Below are 19,496 nucleotides of genomic sequence, written 5' to 3' on the forward strand. Positions count from 1 at the left end.
GAGACTGAAGAAATTGATGTTGACAAGAAGTGTTTCAACTGTACAGTCATTATGTCTTTTCTTTCTGAAAACTGAAATCAAAGCATTCAAGTGCTCTGAATACTTCATTAGTTAAATAGTTTTTTGAACTACATTGAATGCAACATTCCTAGGCAGAACAAGTCATTGTCAAGGCCCTGCATAAATCGACGATTACACAATTTGCTCCCTTTGTGTTTGAACTGTGCTCCAAAGCCTCTAGTTCTGTTTAAAAAAAAAAAAAAATTTAAAAAATAGATAGTAAGGTTGAAAAAGATCCCTCTATAAATATCAACAGTACTCAATGAAATAACAATAAAAATTAAAAATTCTGTTGGCCAGTATGCCAGTCAGTGTCCTACAATATTCTTGTAACTCACTCTTTGTTGGACAGTAATTAAATATTTTTAAAAATACTACAAAATTCTTGCTACAGAAATAATTTTGCTGCACCCGGAAATGCATCTTTTTATTAGATCATATAAGTAGGAAATATCTAAATACATGTTCCATTTATTACTTTACCCAGTAAGACAGAAAAAAGCTAGCAAAATCATTTATTTGATATTTAAAGGGCTTGTAAATCAAGAAGCAATGTTTGGGAATAAGGATACATGCAAATAAGGGGTAAGTTCTGCTCCTTTTTCTTTCATGTCCCAAGGAAGATGACAGTGAGGTTATTTCTAAAAGTGGAAACGTCTTTTTTTAACATGAAATGTGGAGACAACAACAAAAATCTGTCATAAAAAGTCACTCCAGTAGTTTATAAGCTATGAACCTTACTTCGTGTTATTGCAGGGGAAGACTAAAAAAGAATAGCAGTTCAAGGTGATACACAGCAAAGTACTAGAATCGAAAGGTGCGTGTTAAAAGAATTTGTTTCCTTTGTACAATTGAATAGTTCCTATTTGGGGGTTACTTCTGAAGATACTATTAAAAACAAGCAAAGTATTAACCTGAAATGAATGGGGTTCCTATACAACAAGTATACCTAGCACGCAGAACACTCTATTGAGTGGGACATCAATAGAAACCAGACAGGTATTTTCCAGTATCAAGCTTAGGGGTTTGGGGGCGGGGTTTTTTGTTTGGTTTGGGTTTTTTTCCCTCTTCAGGTAGAATTACTGCATGCTTCTATACCTGTAAGTCTTAAAAAAAAAATGTGGCAAAGTTTTGGTAGTTTTAATGCTGCGTAAGAAAATCTCTGCGTGAACTGTTACCATCTTAGAAAGATTTATGGCTACAGAACCTACTAAATCCATGAAAAACCTCACTGTGCATCCTTATTTTCTGAAATAAAATGGGGTCTTGTTATAGAGGTAAAAGTGCCATCAGTATTTAGATCACATTTTTTGTAGTTTATCTGCTTCTTTTTGGCAGCTTGGAATCATAAATAAAATGCAACTAGCAATTAGTACTTTCTTTGAAGAGAGTCATGCTCTTTCCATGCTCAGTATTTTCTCAGCCCACCTTCTACAAAATGCATGTTTACAATTATGCTGTTAACAGGTAGGGCAAACATTCATTAAAATGAAATTGTATAAATTTTTAGCCTACCTAAAGAATTCTGTAGGGCAGAAAAATTACTTAAAATGTACAAGACTTTTTCAGAATTTATATGATCATATAACCCCACGTAATAGACAAAAACTGATGCAACAAGTTGATGTAAAATATCACTTAAAGGTCATAATTCCTAGACCAATCTTCAGAAATATAAACAGACACTGAGTTGTCTCCTGCCTCCACCTTTTGGTGCATTTTAATGCAAATCCTAAGCTTACTTACAATAATCCTTCGAAATAATCTCAGAAGACCACAGTTTGTACAGCATGTAATTTATAGCATATAGTAAATCACAAAAATAACTGCTCAGTCTTTCAAGTACAGCAAACCTGAGGCCATTAGGTCTCAGCTACTGGTTGTTACTACTAAAAAAAAAGAAAATAATCAGTGCCTTCTCTTATAGTTACTTATGTCACTTAGACATCAAAGACATGGAGGTCTTTCTGAGTAATAGTTATGGTTATGCCTACCCCAATTCACACCATGTTTCCATAACACCAGGTAATCAAGTCAGTGTCAGGTATCTGTAACCAACACACTGTTCCTTTACCAACCGTGTTTTCCCTAAAATGAAAGTCTTGTTAAATTGAATTTGTTCCTCAGACATACGTGCTGGTGCTCTCCAAATATAATTTATTATCAGGATTACATGGGTCAGTAAAGACACATTAGCGTTGAGCAAATGAGTCAGTATAGCACTTGTGGAGGAAAGAAATAATAATTAAAAAAAAATTAAGAAGTAGCAGTAATGTGAATGCTCATCAATGGTAGTATATCATACTATACGAGAGATGCAGATTATATGGGAGAGGATACTAAAAACAGGGACACTGACGGAGTCATTCTGAAAAGTAAATTGCATTTAGTTTTTGTTTGTTTACAGAGATTCCTGCTTTAAAAAAGATAATATTCTACTGTACTTATTTTATCCACCATCTGATCTCAATTTAAGAATGCAATCCCTATTGTAAGGAAGTTACAATTAAATTAAGGAAATGGGTTTGCATGACAGCAAGTTAGTGGTTTCTTTGAAGTTTTTTTTTTAAACCAATATACTGTTTCCAAACTTGTGAGGACTTCTGTAGGTTTGTTAAAATCAGGAAAAATTATATAAACTTTGTTTAGCCAAGCAAAACCAGCATGTTGTTGGTTTTGAGTATCACCTACCAAATCCAACAGAAAACTTCCTCAAGCTATACAAATTTCACACACACCATGTTTGGAAAACCTTGCCCAGATGCACCACATTCTGTAATTAGAAAAACTGTATCCTTCTCACACTGTAAAATAAAAAGTACTGCCAGTACTATCAGGTAAGTATGAAACCAACAAAAATTCTTTCATTTTTTTTTCAATATAATTTTTAAATTGTAAAATTTTAATTCAATTCCAGAAGTCTCTAGAAAATTTCAGCTTTCAGTAAGAAGCAGTGTTTTCTGCTTTATAAGATTATACTTTCATTTCAGTTGAATTGATTAATTAAATTAACACAATTAATTTAACTGATTATAATAAGCTCAAAATAGTGGGGTGCAATAAGAAATACCCCATTCACAGAGTGAACAGAAGCACAAACTCCTTCCTCGAGGAACATCAAATCTATAACAGAAATTTAAGTTTAAAGATCCTGAATTATTTGAACAGACAGTATGAAACAAAAAAGTGAAGAATAAAAAAAAGTCCATCTGAATATTTTTCTCACTTTGCTTTGAATTAACAGTATTTCTGTTGATTAGTGGTAGAAAAAGTTGTAAGTCTTTTCTTTTTGTTAGAAATTTTGAGGAATTCCCAAACAGCTGATCAGTTAAAACAAGCAAGAACTTTGACATCTTAAATGGAAAAGGATGCACTGCACTACGTGCACAGCAAACCCTTTGTCCGTATATTTGCATTCTAAAAACTCCTAAGCAAATGGTAGCTGTCACACTTCCCTAGACAGTTTAAGAAGTTAGCAATGAAAGCTTGCCTTCTTCCACACTTCAGAAGATACTTAAATCTCTGGTACTAGTACCATGTAAATACTCAATTTCCCCCCACCTCCTCAAACTAAAGGCCTATTTCTAAATTAAACAGACTATAAACACCAGGTAAAAGCTTACGTCAGTATATTAGAGTGTATCAGGTTGTTTTTGCACAAAACATGTCTTCCCTGACAACAACTGTCTAACCTGTTTTTAAAAAAAATCTGCCAATAAAGGTTCCAGAATTTCCAGAACCACTGCTCCAATTAAAAGCTGAGATTTTATTTAAAAAACAAAATTATTTCATCTTTTCTTTTTAGTAACAGAAAGGAGATCACTCTCTTCTTCATGATGTTTTAAATGGAGACGACTCCTTTTCCTTACATAAAAACACAACAGAGCAGCTAGTGCCTCATGACGATACAAGCAAATATTTGAGGTCCTCTTCAAATGCAAACTAACAGGATGAAGCCAGATATTCTTTGCAGATTTTATCTACTCATAGAAACTGAAAGTCAGAAGAAACCATAGCTGGGCAGACTGAGGGGGGCGGAAGTTAAGCTTAAAATGCATAACCGATATTGCTACTAAATGAGGAGCCTCACAGAGTGACTGAGCTCCTCCTGCATTCCAGAGCAGTGGGAAAAAGTTATGCATGTTACAGATTTTTCTCCTCCTTTATATTTTTTTAACAATCTGAATTAAAAATAAAAAATATTCCTTCTATTTCTACAAAGGGTGCAATGCTGAAGCCTGGTATCTTTGCTGTGTGATGTATTTCAGTAGAATGTATAGTTCAACTTGAATCCATAAATCATGCTCTTCCTCTCTATTATTGTGATATTCTGCAAATTATGTATCAGTAATTAGCACTAAAATGAGTCTAGTTGAATACTGTATTAAGGCAGATTTTTTTATTTACTACTAGATAACAGTCAGCCTGGTGATATGATTTAATTCTTCTAACTAAAAGGAAACCAGTAACATGAACAGGAAAACATTTTTATTCTGTATTAGTATTCTAAGAAAAAGTGACAGATACTAGGATTTGGACGTCAAACACATTACTTTAGAGAATGTCTAATGATGACAAATTCATTTAGCCAATTATCACATGGAGTTCACATGGATCTTAAATGAAAAATGAATCAATAACTTTCTTTAAAGGTTAAATCTATTGAAATAGAAAAGTACAGACACTTAAAGTAAGTTGAACTCGAACTCAAACTGTACTGATAATACCACAGCAGAACAGTATTAAGGGTAGCACTCTAAAGCTTTTTTCCTGATCATTGTCCAATTATTTTTCCCCCTATGTACTTTAGACTCCCAGTTATGTTCTAAATACACAGTGAAAATACTGATAAAGATTTCCAGAACAACCTGGTATGTTACTCAGCCAGGACTATTTTGTATACTTGAAACCTTACTTTCAAGACTTGCTTTAATACAGAATTAAGTAAACTTAAAAGCTGTCACCAATGTAAGAAAAATACTGCTAATAGGCCAAGCTGATAGAAAAATGCCTGTTTCTAAAATTTTAGCATTCTCCTACCAGCATAGGAAATAACACAGAATTAAATATTGATACTTCTTATCGCATACAGAAGGAATGTAAACTGCAAGATTTGCTATTTATTGCTCTTTATTGTCATTTTATATCACAGCTACTGTGCTGCTCAGGAAAAAGTCCATATACTTTTGGGTAGCACTTACATCAAAGTCCCCAGTGTTATCTATTGTTTCCAGCTTCATTGTACCATAAGTATTAAGACATCTTACTAGAGAGTGATTATTTACACAGACTACTCTACTGTATGGATTTTAAGGGGTTTCTTTCCTTTTACAGTAATGTTGAATCTAGCCCTGTAATTTTTTCTATCTAATATTTCAACTGATTTCTCCTGCTGTTTTGCTCTTTCCCTCCCTTTCTTACAAATAAAGTTATTATATATAAATCATAACCATGTATATATAAAACTTTTTCTTCTAATATGCAATAAAAATATGTGATTGGAGAAAGAAGAGACTATACAAATTATCTTTAGAATACAATTTTGTTTTGCAAAAGTTGACATACCTTCACTTTAGAGTTTTCTATCAAATGCTGAGCCATTGATTTTATCAGAACTTCAAAGAAAAACCATGAATACTGCAGAGAAAAGAAAACGTTCTGTAAAATCGCCACATGCATTCAACAACTATTTCAATACAATTAGTTCCTATTCTTCAGTTATGACCAGATAAGGATATACAGTAAAAAGTATAGTTCAACATATACCTTAAGTAGCTTGTTGCTTGTAAGAAAGTCAGCAGATGGCTTTAAAATTGTTGTCATGGACTTTGTCAATTCTTCATGTACTGTCTTATATTCAGAAGCAACATAGGGTTCGGCTTTATAAGCATACTTAGGGAGGAAAACCAGAATACAGTATGAAACTATGACATAATATGAAACAATTCAAATTAAAGACAGATGCAACTAAATTTAAATATACTCTTTTTCGAGAAACAGAAAAAGAAAACATTTAATTTACTTTTACCTACCTTGACATAAGATCTCAGGTAGCTATCCAAGCCTTCTTCATGACACTGAGCAACAATATGGATAATAACCCTAAACAGAAGTCAGAAACCAAGTAAGCCTACAAAGAAAGCTATGATTGCAATAGCAGAAATGCTACTCAGTTACAGATTTATGCGATAACCCAGTCATCACTTAAACTCTATGAAGCACTTAAAATTCTTTACCTTGTCACATTGACTGCAACTTCCTCTTGAGTTGCTCTAGTGAGAACTCTGAACAACTGGTTTAGAACAGTTGGCAGGAAAGCTATCATCACATGGCCTTCCATAGCATGAAGGCTCTAAAAGAAAGCAGTAATACTGTCACTCCCTTGAAACAATGGCATCTGAATCACCAGTTCTGAAATGATAACATTTTCTTCAAGTCTTTTTCCAAAAATACACACTGCTTGCACTATTTGGTGTTAATTACCTGGAACACTGCACAGAAAGCAATTGAGAATAGTTTCTAACATAAATATTTAGTAAATATTTTCTACATTAAGGTAAATTAGGGATAAAAATTAGGTTTTATTAAAAGCATTTTAGAAATAGTTATTTGTCCTTTTCCGTTGAAATGCATACTAGGTAATGTTTCAATGAAAAGACTACCTGTGTACACCACGGCAAGCTGACACTGACACTCTGGTATACTTTGCTATTTCATCCACCAATGCAGACATTTAGCAAACAGAAGTTCCACAAAAACATACAGATTGCTTTCCTCTGATAAGTGCAATACTAGTTATACTAGTTACTGCAAAACAATAAACTCACCTGTTAAAAACCAGAATGAACTAAAGTCCCTAACTATCTAATGCTGGAAATTTGAGCCAGTGAATTACTAACCACTCAACTTCTTCATGATATGCCTTTGCATTCCATCACATGCAAATGATATTATAGACATAACCACCCTGACATAAAAGGCAGTGTACGGCATTTCATCCTACATTGTTTTATGCCACAAAACTCCCTGGAGTCAAAGGGAGTTTGAAAAAAAAAAAAAAAAAAAAAGACGAGTGTATTTGCTGAACATGCATACAGACAACACATTTCAAACATTTCCATTCAGTGTTAAATAGCTGTCCTGTCTTTGAATGTTTGCCTGTATGCATATTCTCACTATTCAGGACTCAGAACAGTCTTCCTTCCTATGTGATCTATGATTTTTTCTTGGAAACAGCAGTTGTACGCTACAGCGTCTTTTCTATAAGTCCTGAATATCAGAACATTGGGTAAACATGCAAATAGAACTTCAGCTCACGCTTTTGTCCAGGATGCAGACATTTTTTGGTAAAGGTGGTCTTTTAAGTAAGACTCTGAAGTGGACTCGTAACCCAACTTCTGATAATTTTTTAGTATTCAATTACACTTAGACTGCCAGAAGTAGCTGTGTCCTTTGATCTCTCAGGCATCGACGGAGGTAACTACAACTACAAGCAGATATCTCAATTTACGAGATGCTAACTGATGTTTGGGCTTATGAAACATGAAGGAGAGCATACAAACACCTTGAGTCCGGCAAGTCTCAGAAAACCTTTAATTAGAAGTGTCAGATGGTGCTTACACAAAATCCTGTTAGGGAGGGCAAGAGCAGAAGGAAGAGAGAGACCAGGAGAACACTTGTCAGGTTTGGTAACCCAAGCTACTCTGCCAGTAGCACACTGACTTCATGGGGAAAAGTAAATCCTAAGTATTTAAATGTGTCATTGCCATTATAGCATAGACATTACCTGCAGGAAACTGTCACCAGCACACTGAAACGTTGATCTTTAAAGAACATTTAGCACTCAAGCTGTCCAAGTCTGGCACAGGTTGGTACAGGCTGACACACAGAAGGCAAGCTCTCAATATAGAGGAGAAGTAAAAAGTATTTTGGGTCCCTGTGAGGCCTAGTTAGACAGGAATTTGGCCCAATGGAATTGAGAATAGCCATAATTTGTAGTTGACACAGAAGATAGCATTTGTTTTCTGTTACCATGAAGCAAGGCAACAAAGTCAATATGATGCATTAATCTAGTGGTGTGGAACAGGTACATACTGTGTGGTGAGAGTGTTCTGGTATTTGATGACAAGTAAGAGTTATAAAGAGGCTCTGCAGTTGCATTACTCTGTCACAGGGATGTTGGCAAGACATGGTCTTGTCACTGAACCTAAAGATTTTGCTAATGTGGAATAAATACAAATAAATTAAGTGTTTAAGCAAAGGAATAAGCTACCCAAATATATCACAGTATATGTGAACACATATGACTGAAGTAAATGATGTGATCTGGGAGTGATCTGAGGAAGCGTTCCTTTGAGCTTTCCCTAAAATGATACTTTAATATTTGATGGTCACTTTGTTCTACCAGACAAGAGTTGTGAATATCAAGAAGAGAATCAAGCCTTTGATTCCAGCCAACTGTCATTTTTGATGGTCAGCAGGGAGCAAGATAAATCTAAAATTGCCACACTAGTCCCTGGAAGAGATTTTGATTATATCAGATTCAAGTAGAGCTCTGGTAAACTTAAGAAACAGTGGGATTTCTCGAAGTACTGTGAATGCCGATGAATCAAACAGGTCAGAAACTGACTGAGGGTTGTTTACAACTTCAGCTCCTGAGGTAAGAATCAACCAACTGCCCACAAAGTACAGGGTCGTTCCATTCCTCATAACATGAACAGTCACTGCTGCCAGGACCCCAGTAAAGAGGCTCTCCATGGTGTGCAAACTGATTTTTTAATAGTAGTGATTCAGACTTGTCATGTATGCAGAGATCTGAGTAATAATGGTTCTTTTCATGTAACCTGACTGTTTCCCAGACCAACTGCTTTATATTATAACACCAGAAAGAACAAATTCTGTTTTTTCACCTGAACTTATCAATAAAGACATTAAATTCCCTGAGGTCCAGTATGAGTAACAATCCTTCCCTTCTTCTTGATACCAGAAAACATCTGCCATTTTCTCTGGCACCTCAAGTAGCAGGAAGGCTACACCCCTTGAAAAAAAAGTAATGTAAATTATACCGACAATTTTAAAGAGCTTCAATGAGCCACAGGTCAGACTCTAAGACCACTAATTCATGATGACAAACACACAGAACATGCCGTCTTTATTATACAGAGAGGAAAAAAAAGAAAGGTTAAGTCCAGTGATAGAGGTTCAGTATGCCAACTGATCTCAAAACCACAACCAGAGGACAAGAAGGCAAAGCCGCACCAGTGAGAAAAATGCCTTTTATGACTAGGACTTCTAAAAACCTGGATGATTCCTTTGTTTGTATTTTGATATAACACGGGAGGAAATTGAATACCAATAACTATAAATCCCTTGCCAGAAAAATACAAACAGTAGGACGTGAGAGGTAAAGAGGTTCCCTTCTTCAAACAGAAATCTCAGAGAGCAGGACCACAATCTCCCAGAAGGATTACTTGGGGAAAGATGGAATAACCCCCTTAGCCTCAAGGCAAGATGAAACACTCTGAAGCGGTGCTTCTTTTCCTCTTCTGTCTCTATTGGAGAGATTTCTTCAGGGCACAAACCACATATACACACTTAGAAAGACTCTATATTTTGAAAAGTGTCACGATGACTGAGGATTTGCAAGTGTGGTATCGGGGAGAGATTCTGCACATAAGTAATCACAGAAGTCTTGGAGCAAGGAAGATGCCTCAGAGCCATGGTTTTGACATAACCAAGGTCACAAAGCAAGTCCTGTTCAGTAGTGTGCCACATTCAGTAGTTAAGTTCTTACTTAAATGTCCTGAGTAGACAGTCCAGTTTTATTAATTGATGGCATTCAATTACAGCAATAAACTCTGTTGTGTCTAAGAAAATCAGGAGTTACTTGTGATATCTTACATAGATTTTAAGGTGACTGAATTTTAGGCTTTATATTAAAAATCTGGCCTACTTGGTTAAGTCAATATTGCTGTGGAAACCGTGCACTCTATTGATCTAATCCTGAAAGAGAACTGTAGACACGACAGTGATGACCTCCTAAGTGAAATTTTAGAAAATCAAGAGTCATCATTCCTTACCATTCCCATGTGCAGTTCAATTTGATTATTTTGACAAAGTAAGCAATGAGTGTTTTGAAATTATCACTCATAAGGCTGACCAATACTGTCTCATTAGTTCCTCATGGTTTCCTCTTATATTGCAATTGTAAATTTATCTAGGGCAGTAAGTATCTTTTTGTTCTTTCTATACTGCATATTCCATTAATGAGACCTAGAAAATGTCTGAAGCTCCTAGGTTTTGCAAAAGTTTAAATAAATAATACAATCTGTTATTCACTGCTATTTTATACCTTAAGGTATTTTACAAGATCAGTTCCTAGTGCACGAGCTCCAGACTCGGTTTTCTGACAGTACTGAAAAAAATTATGCAAGTGCTGGTCCTGTCAAAGACAAAAAGAACAACAAATTAAACAACATCTACCATTACTATCCATAATCCAAAACAGAACTCATTAAGATATTTATACAGAGAAATCCATATATGTGTCCATAGATGCAATTTTCAAAAATAATTTGAGTGCACTACTCCGAAGACTAATTTTGTCTACATGTAACACTGATTTTTTTTTAACCCACATAAGAAATTTCCAGTGGTTTTTGAATACCTGTTATACAAAACACCACCTATATTTGCTTCAAATCAACTGACATGCAGAAAACAGCATATTTAATGTTAGTTACCACAACCAATCATAATATCTATTTTATGAGCAGCTGTAACAGGACTCATTGCTTTGTAGACATGCCAGTAAATAGCTTTCAGACAACTATGACCTCTCATCTAACAGGAAAATTCATATTGGAATAGATGACAATATTAGACAAAAGGCTCACATTTTGAATAGCTTCCATTTCAGATCTGCTGTTTTTCACAGCTGATGTGAAAGAGAGATACCATGCAGAGTGTCCAAGAGACAAAAGAGATCAGCATACTGAGTTTAAGAATCTTCCCAAATATTGTATATACCTATAACAAACATATATTATTCCTAAAACTTTCTCTAATTTAATTTGTTTTATAAAACTCACCTGCGTATACACAGTTGACACCAGATGGGTGGATATTTTTAACAGCTGTTTGCCTCCATCTACCCATTTAATTTCAGGACCAGAATGCTGCACACACACATGCAGAGGAAAAGCAAAATAATGTAGTGGCATACTAGAGTATAACAATTTGTTTATAGTACCATAAACAACACTTTTTTTTTAAAAAAAAAACAGGTTGAAGAAATGTGTGCAATGAATAAAGTCATAAAAAAAGGAAAATTATGCAGGCAATATTGCCAAAAGCATTTATGAAGCTTAAAATGTTTTTTAAAAGTCCCACAGTAGTTTCCTCACTGGCTAACAAAATTGCTTTTCTATAAGTCACAGATTTCACGTTTCCCCTACAACTCCACAAAGAAACTTCTGACTAGAGAGAAATATCTACTAGTTTTCTGAGAAAAATAACACAAGAATTTCCATAGATACTGACACAGTTTAAACCTTAACACAGGTCACCAGTAGGTAGCAGCCAGTGCTTCCTTCCCACCCCATTTCCAAAGAACTAAGAATAGGAATGTTCAGCTGTCTACCCTGGCAACCAGTTAGGGAGAGATTTTACTGCTAGATCTACAACTAGTCATATTGGTCCTAACCTTCTACCCATAGGCATGAGCAGAGACGAACAGCAGAGGCATAAAGAATACACCTACAATGTGAAAAGATGAAAGATGTGAAGGAGACGATGGTTGGAAAGCTTACAGCAGAGTTTAAAAAAGAAAAGGTGGTAGAATAGGAGGAGAGCAGCACCTCTTGCTGTTGATTTTAGGCCTCTTCCTCCAAACTGAGCCAATTTTGTCTCTGCATTTTATTCTCTTAGTCAAATCCCCTATCACATTTTACATTTTGTATCCTCCTCAGTATCATTTTTATTACTACAATTTTGCAAGCTTTCTGCTTTGAAAAATACAACCATAAATTTTACTAGTGAAGTATAAAGATCACAAAAATCAAGATGTGAGAATAAGACTTTTTCAGGAATAAAGGACTTACTGAAAGGAGACAGCATGAAATGCTAAAAAAAATTTAGTAAAGGACTTCAGATTATTTGCATATCTTCATAAACTCAGAATAGTTTAGTATATTTTAAAATTACTGTAACTTCTAGTTAATTATTACTACGAAGAATGAAAGAAACATTTCCTAAGGACATCAGGTAAATGTTAACAGAAATAAGTAGTTAACAATTTAAACAAAAAACTATATTAGGACAGGTTGATTCAAATTATCATAAAAGTCAGAATTCAGTTATAAGATTTGTCTCCCATTTCTGTTTGGGTTTGTTTGTTTCCTGTATGTCAGATGTCTAACTTCAGCAAAGCACTCCATTTCAACTATAAAATAAAAAAAAAAAAATTCTACCAGAAAATGACTTATCAGACTGGGGAATTACAACCAAACCTTCTCTCCATTTTTTTTTTTTTTTGAAAGATTAGAACAGTTTTATATAACATACCTTTCCAACCCCCACTTCTTGATAACTAAGATAGCCTGATGGAAGATTTGCTGACACTGGAATGTGTTGCTCATTGGTCACCACTCTTCCATCTTTTATTAGAGGAAGCCAAGAATATCCAACTACAGAACAGGAAAGGCAAGTAATTTTAAATACGTTATGAATCTTTACATAAACCCTTACAAAAGTCTTACTGTACAATTCTGAAATGTAATTCATAAACCAGAAAATGTTACTGTAAGGGCCAAATGATTTGAACTCAAGCGATTAGAAATCACTAAAAAGGCAAATAAATTGTCACTGAGTTTGAAAAAACATACATTTGATAGATGTTCTAAAACGACTTTTGAAACATTTAAATTAAAAGGAACACTTAATGAAATCTTTCAGTCAGTATAACGTGATTAGAAAGCATTATATGGATCACAAAAATCACGGGTTACCAAATAAGCATATTTCATAAAAATCACCCCAGTAGTTACTGAAAGTAAAGCATTAACATACAAACCTTGTGTTTCAACGACATCTTTCTTCTTTGTACTCCCTTTGCTTGAATTATCACAGCTGACATGGTAGAAGGTGAACAACAAATGGTGCTTTTCATGTAACTGAGTGGGCAATTCTATTTTAATCTGAAAGGCAAAGAATCACAACCTTTGTAGAAGTCTTCAGCTAGAGCAGTGACATGTCTTACTGGTTGCACACTTAAAAAGCAATCCCAGGTTATATGTTATTTGAAGCAAGATCAAGAATCACACGCACAAAACTTACAAAAATTTCCTTACAGTGAAAAGGGGGGGGGGTCTGATTTAACTGAAATAATTGTCAAAAAACTTTTCAATCCTCAAATCTTTTATTGTATTTTTTGAAACTTATATAATACCTAAACCAGTAAAAGTTACTTCAGAAAGGTAGCTTACCTCATCATAAAACTCTGGATTTTGATGATGGTGCAGAACAGCAGCAAACGCACTTCTGGTAAATACTGGTCCACCTGGCCTACCATAGATACACTAATAATAGAAAAAAGGAAAAAAGAACAAAAAAACCCGTGATCCTTTTTCACTCTCAGCTTAGAATCCGTTTTACCTAGAATTTGAAATATTTTAACTTGTGTTTAACTTGGTTCCTCTGCACAGACAAGGGATTACATGATCTGTAGTTTGCCCGCTGTGCAGTAGAGCTGACGCTGATTTCGCCTCAGGATTCCCATACATTTTTCTACTTCTTTTCATCCAGGCACCTCTTATACACTGTGGTAGCTCATAAACAAACACAGAGCTTGGCTCTGCAGTTGATCTAAAGCTTTCCTGTTTTAACTTAAAGAATTCCTCCTTGTGGAGTAGGCAGAAGCCACCCTTATTTGCAACAAGTTTATTCTTGGAATTTTTGTTGATATAAAGAAATTAAATACTCTGTGGGTTCTTCAGTAATCTTTTGTATCAAAAACAAGCAAGTCATCTAGAAGTTACTCTTATGTCAAATGCAAGAGGAGGACAGAAAGCTGCCATCCCAGACTAGATAAATTAATCCAGTTACTGTGTTACTGAGCTAACTGTTCACTATTTTCCTGTACCAGTCACAAAAATCAAAAGACTAACCTTTAAAGGCAAAGAATCCTCTTCATCAGAATCCTTGAACTCAATGCATACTGCAATATTTCTAGCCTAAAGCAGTATTTAAAAACAAAAACCCAAACACTTAATCATAAGGATCATCACAGAAATACAACATGTAAACAATCTTAACCAAACCTGAGAAAGAAGAATGTACAGTTTTCCTCTACTCACCTTTGCAAAAGACTTTTGACTGTCATATTTCAAGTGCTTTGGATAAACATAAAGATGATTGTTGTAGATGGTGAAAGGCTGAGTGTGTTTTGGTATACAGGGAACGAATTCCTCTATTTCAAACGTTATTAGTGTCTTGGTACTGTTTTCAAACTGTTTCATGGGAATGTATGATGAGTTAACATAATCTGAAAATACATAAAAACCCAATAAACAACTGAAGAGAAAAAGCCTGAATGCCCATTTAACAGTGTTTATTAATACTCACTTGGAAAATCTGGTGACACATTATCAATTGTAACATCCAGATTTCCTAAAATAACAGGAAGTTTGGCCATCTTTTCAGGTCTATAGGAAGGAAAAAAAAATTCAAAGTCAGGCTAAATGCAAAACTACCAGATGCCAGAGAAAAGAGATAATAGGAAACAGAGGCAAAAGCAATATCCTGAAATAGGAGGATGAGAGGAAAGGTGGTTTGGGGGTGGATGACTGATCTGGTCTTGCTTTTTGCCTAGATTCAGTTTTCTTCTCCTTTAAATTCTCTAAAAAAGGTTAAGAAAAAGCACGATGTTTTTCTTTCTTTAAATCAAAATGAAAAACTTTGTTAAAGATAGACTTTGTTTGCCATGTAATAACTTACTGTAAAGAGGGGAACTATAAGTAAGCTTTTTAAATCTCAATGCCAGTGATAAGCATTTATGGTAACAGGGTAAGCTTGGGGGAAGAACAAAGGAGGAGAGAAATCAGCAAGTTAACAAAATGCATCTTCTACCTAGTAATTTTTTTCCTACCTCCTCCTTTTTCTAGAGTAATAACTTACCCTGCAAAATATTTACTAGGAACTAGCCTACTATGAAATTTCTTAGATGTTATCATGTAGCTAATTCAGAAATATGATTTGAAGTAGGAGTATTTTCCATGTTAAAACACCAGTGCAGAACCCTTCAATTAACAAAGGTAGTCAGCAGCATGATTTTTTTAAATTATTGCAGAGGACGTGGATGCAGAATTTTCCCAAAATGCAATCCTGTGCTGTGAAGCAAACGACTTTTTCTGGTTGGAGTCTGGATTCTAATTCCAATAGCTAAGCCTTAGACATTACAATCTCTTTCTCGATAAAATTCCTGTGAAATACTGTACACAATTCCACAAACAGGATGCTGAAATAACCAAAAGCATTTCCTTAATTCACAAAGTAAAGTGATGTGGCAGGCTAATTTACTATATTAGTTTCAGTTTTGATAATATTGTTTATGGCAAAGAGTATCAGTACACAGCAATTTCAATGCTATGTAAACGTCAATGAAACTTTAAGCAGCTTGCTAAAATGGAATTAAAATATCTACTACAAACCTCATCTCCTTATCAGATTTGGTAAGCAAGAATAAAATAAAGAAACTATAGCCCAAGTCTTTTGCAATTAGTGATTGTTCAAATTAATACAACTCCAGCTAACTGTACCATAATAGAAGTGGAAATGCCTTTGTGAAGCAGCAAAGATTGGTCTATTATTTTACATCCTATTTAATAAGAAAGGGGATTAAAACTAGTGTATTAATAGGGTCATCTATCAGTAGGAGATTCTTAAGCTTTGCACACAAACTGATGCAGTCTTTAGGCATACTTTGTAAAAAAGGATGACCAATGTTCTGTTATTTAGGCATCCTGAGCCACGTGCACTCCCAAGGAAGGCGGACTGGATACGGGCTTGAATCCCTTTCCCTGAGAGCTAGCATTCTCTGTCCAAGGTCAGTGAACACATGATTTATGCTCATACTCGTTTTCCTTTGAGAACCAGAAGAGTGTATTGTGCAAACGTAACTCCTAACACACAGCTACTTCAGGATATGAGGCTTACTGCATGAGAGACATGGCATAATACTTTAGTCCTGCTTGTAGCCCCCCAACGCTGCAAAGGAAGGATCTGTAGCTTGTATGAAGGCCTTGATTATATTTATACAACTTCTATATTTGAAGTGAAAAGCATAAATACATATATCAAAATATTAGATGCTCCAGTTCAAGACCATAACAAAAAATGGTGGGGCTTGGGGGGGTGGGGAGTGTTAGGTTGTGGTTTGTTTGTTTGTTTTTTGTTTTTTAAAGTGGGAAAATTAGACTTACTTCCTGAAATCTGCTAACAATTTCAGCATGTCTTCATTTGAAAGTTTATTACTGTCTTGTCTGAAGAGAGGAGAAAATCTTGCGTTTTTGTCCAGGGTTCCTGAGGCATCTTTAAACAGCATCCTGAAAGTCAAAATCTTGCTTTCAGCTGCGTTTATGAAAGTGTTGAAATTCACTCCAGGAAATTTCTTTACTACAAATTATTACATATTGCACCATCCTTTATATTAAGCATTTAATACTCTTGTCATTCTAGGTGAGTCTTAACATATAAATAACTCAGTCTAACAAATCAAGCGTGAACCATTTCATTCTTAGTAAAATAAAAAATATTGACAATAGAAAACAGTTGGCAGTACTCAATGGTTTGAATAATAATATAATAAATGTTTATAACCTTTTTGCCTACTACAGAGCTGAAGTGAAAGTTTGTTTGTCAGAAATCTTCGGTTAATTGAAAGTAAAACAAGAAATAATTTAAATAGTACATTAAGTTTTACAAGAACTGAGATGCAGAAAATAATGTTAAAGAAAAGTCAGGAAAAAATACAGATTTACAAGATCTGTCCTTACCTAGCTGCCCAGGCAAAAGGCATTCTATATTGACCTAATCTCTGACATGCCTGCTTAGCGTTCTTCAAAACTTTCTGTGCAACCTGCAAGGGACATAAGAAACAGCCATGTTTTAAAAGTTACATTTTTTGCACCGTGAGTACACAAGAACAACAACAACAACAACAAAAAAACAAACACGCACATATTGACACTGATATGAATTGGAAAAATCTTATTTAGAAGATTAATCCTAAGTATGCAAGTGAAAGACAACTGAAAATACCTCTTAACAATTCATTTCAGGTTCAGCAGGGCCTGCTGATTTCACAGCATTTCGTGGGTGAAAACACACACCCAATAATACATACTTAATTACGCAAAAAATAATTTATTGTATACAAAACTCATACGAAAGCTAGAGCAAAATTCAACTGGTTTTTAAGACAAAATTGTGACTCCAGATAAAAACATTTCCCCCGCCACTTGCTCCCCTATTCAACCACCCACTCTACGTACCAAAACACACTCCTGCAGAGTAAATAGTAAAATACTCTGCAATACTTGTATTACAAGTACACACAGAAAATGGGGAGGAGCTGTATGAAGATCACATGGACAATCCTATGTATGGACATTGCAACACTGTTTCCATTAAAACTGTAAATTTTTGGTTTTGTTAACTTTTAAGTGAACAGACAATTCCATCATATAGAACCAACGTGTATAACAATCAGAGCTAGAAACCCATTAGTTTGAGATGTTCAACACTGAGCTGAACCACCTGAGCTAAAGCAGAAGCTCCTGACAGAGCAGTGGCCTCCTCTTTTCCAGAAACCACCTTCTCCTATGTGCCTACATAGCGCAAAATTATTTGCCAGAGGCAAAAAAACACATAGTAAACCTGCATGAATATTATCCCTGATCTATGCTGTTGACATTGTGAAGAGCTGTTTCTATTAGTGTGTCTCCTGAGCTGACTCTCCATTATCCTTTCCTGTGAAAAAGGGGAAATTGCATTCAGATGCATAGAACCTTGATAAGTAATCATCATTAATTCACTGTATTCAATGTTTAAGGGGAGGACAAGTGATCTCTTGGCTATAAAATGTGCTGCTTCCATTTTGCCTTTTTATTGTCCAGAGAAGTAATTCTGCAGGGAACCAGAACTTGCTCATTGCACTGACACACATGGAGGCCTATGCAGCTGGTACTGTTCTGTTTTGCTTCAAATTAATACGGTGTAATCCCAGAGAACAAGAACAGAAAAAAAATTCAAATTAAGTGTTCAATTGTATACAATTATAAGCAAATGAATACCAGAAATGCACAGCGTTAAGTTAATATAACCATGAATGTTCCTTTTGGCTACTCCTGCAGTACAGGGCAACACAAGTCTAGCACTCGGCATCAAATTCGGGAACACTTGGGCTTACTTAACCTCCCCATGTGGCTCAGGCCCAAGACCATCAAAATCAGTTACTCAGTTCAGGTTTGTTTTAACTCAGTAACAGTCAGCATACACTTCAAAACCAGACTCCTAAAATACAAAGCTGCTATTTTCCAATGATAGCTGAAAAAAAAAAAAATCTCAAGTATTCCTGGAAAAGCAGATCAGTAGTCTGATCTATATTAAGACCAAGTAAAAAATACGGGTTTTTTACATGTCACTTAGCCAGCATTAAATCAGTAGGAAAGAACACTGTTCCTCTGCAGAGACTGAAAGTTAACCCTTCCTTCTTCCCTTTCACTAACTGAAAACAACAAGTGTCAACAGTAGCTGGCATTGCTTACACAAAAACTTTTCTCCTAGTATCCTGCTCCAACTATTTAAGCACAACTGTAAATCAACAAAACTAAAATGATTTCTTCAGCGACAAACAAGCAGCAGCAACTGACAAAGCTTCTTGCAGATATGTTTCAGAAAACATTAAAATGTTATGTCATCCTAGACTCCTGAAAACGTAAGATGTTTCAGTGGTTTATTTCCAAAAGTGATTTGGAGTTCTACCAAATCTGCAAAGCATTTTATACAGAAAAACAGAGGCTTAATGATCTCAGTGGTTCTGAAGGAAAAAACAGCAAGAGTGCAGATAAAGTTACAGTGAACTATGGTCACCAAAAAGTGAGACAAAGGAAAAGTCAACAACGATACAGTAAATAAGATGCATTAACTGAGAGATATACAGTTAATTTCTGACCTATATTTAATATTTCATTGTTCAACAATTTTCAACTCAACTTTCACATTGAAATCTAATACTCTTTTGTCAAATCAGTTTATTTAAAGCCATTATAAAAATTATAGATTATGTCACAATTATAAAAAGCTAAATAAATGTTTCCCAATAATACGTTTGATTTTATCTATAACTTCTCAATTAATAAGTTACTAGTGATAACTAC

The 19,496-nt window shown here is 34.9% G+C and overlaps 1 protein-coding gene across 3 annotated transcripts in view; it reads right to left on the reverse strand.

The window, feature by feature from the left end:
• DOCK9 (dedicator of cytokinesis 9) overlaps positions 1–19,496 on the reverse strand; it is a gene marked incomplete at its 5' end in the record, with an annotated part of 104,611 nt that overhangs the window by 49,643 nt on the left and 35,472 nt on the right. For all 3 annotated transcript variants that reach the window (XM_082304817.1, XM_082304818.1, XM_082304819.1), the window contains 14 exons: positions 5,626–5,697; positions 5,827–5,952; positions 6,093–6,162; positions 6,297–6,412; positions 10,412–10,501; positions 11,151–11,237; positions 12,625–12,746; positions 13,133–13,256; positions 13,545–13,637; positions 14,226–14,291; positions 14,415–14,602; positions 14,683–14,762; positions 16,539–16,661; positions 17,112–17,194. In XM_082304817.1, the coding sequence (XP_082160943.1) occupies positions 5,626–5,697; positions 5,827–5,952; positions 6,093–6,162; positions 6,297–6,412; positions 10,412–10,501; positions 11,151–11,237; positions 12,625–12,746; positions 13,133–13,256; positions 13,545–13,637; positions 14,226–14,291; positions 14,415–14,602; positions 14,683–14,762; positions 16,539–16,661; positions 17,112–17,194 (1,440 nt within the window). The remainder of the gene's footprint in view (positions 1–5,625; positions 5,698–5,826; positions 5,953–6,092; positions 6,163–6,296; positions 6,413–10,411; positions 10,502–11,150; positions 11,238–12,624; positions 12,747–13,132; positions 13,257–13,544; positions 13,638–14,225; positions 14,292–14,414; positions 14,603–14,682; positions 14,763–16,538; positions 16,662–17,111; positions 17,195–19,496) is intronic.

This window comes from Platalea leucorodia (assembly GCF_965183815.1).
Source record: "Platalea leucorodia genome assembly, chromosome: 2".
Classification (NCBI taxonomy): Eukaryota; Metazoa; Chordata; class Aves; order Pelecaniformes; family Threskiornithidae; genus Platalea; species Platalea leucorodia.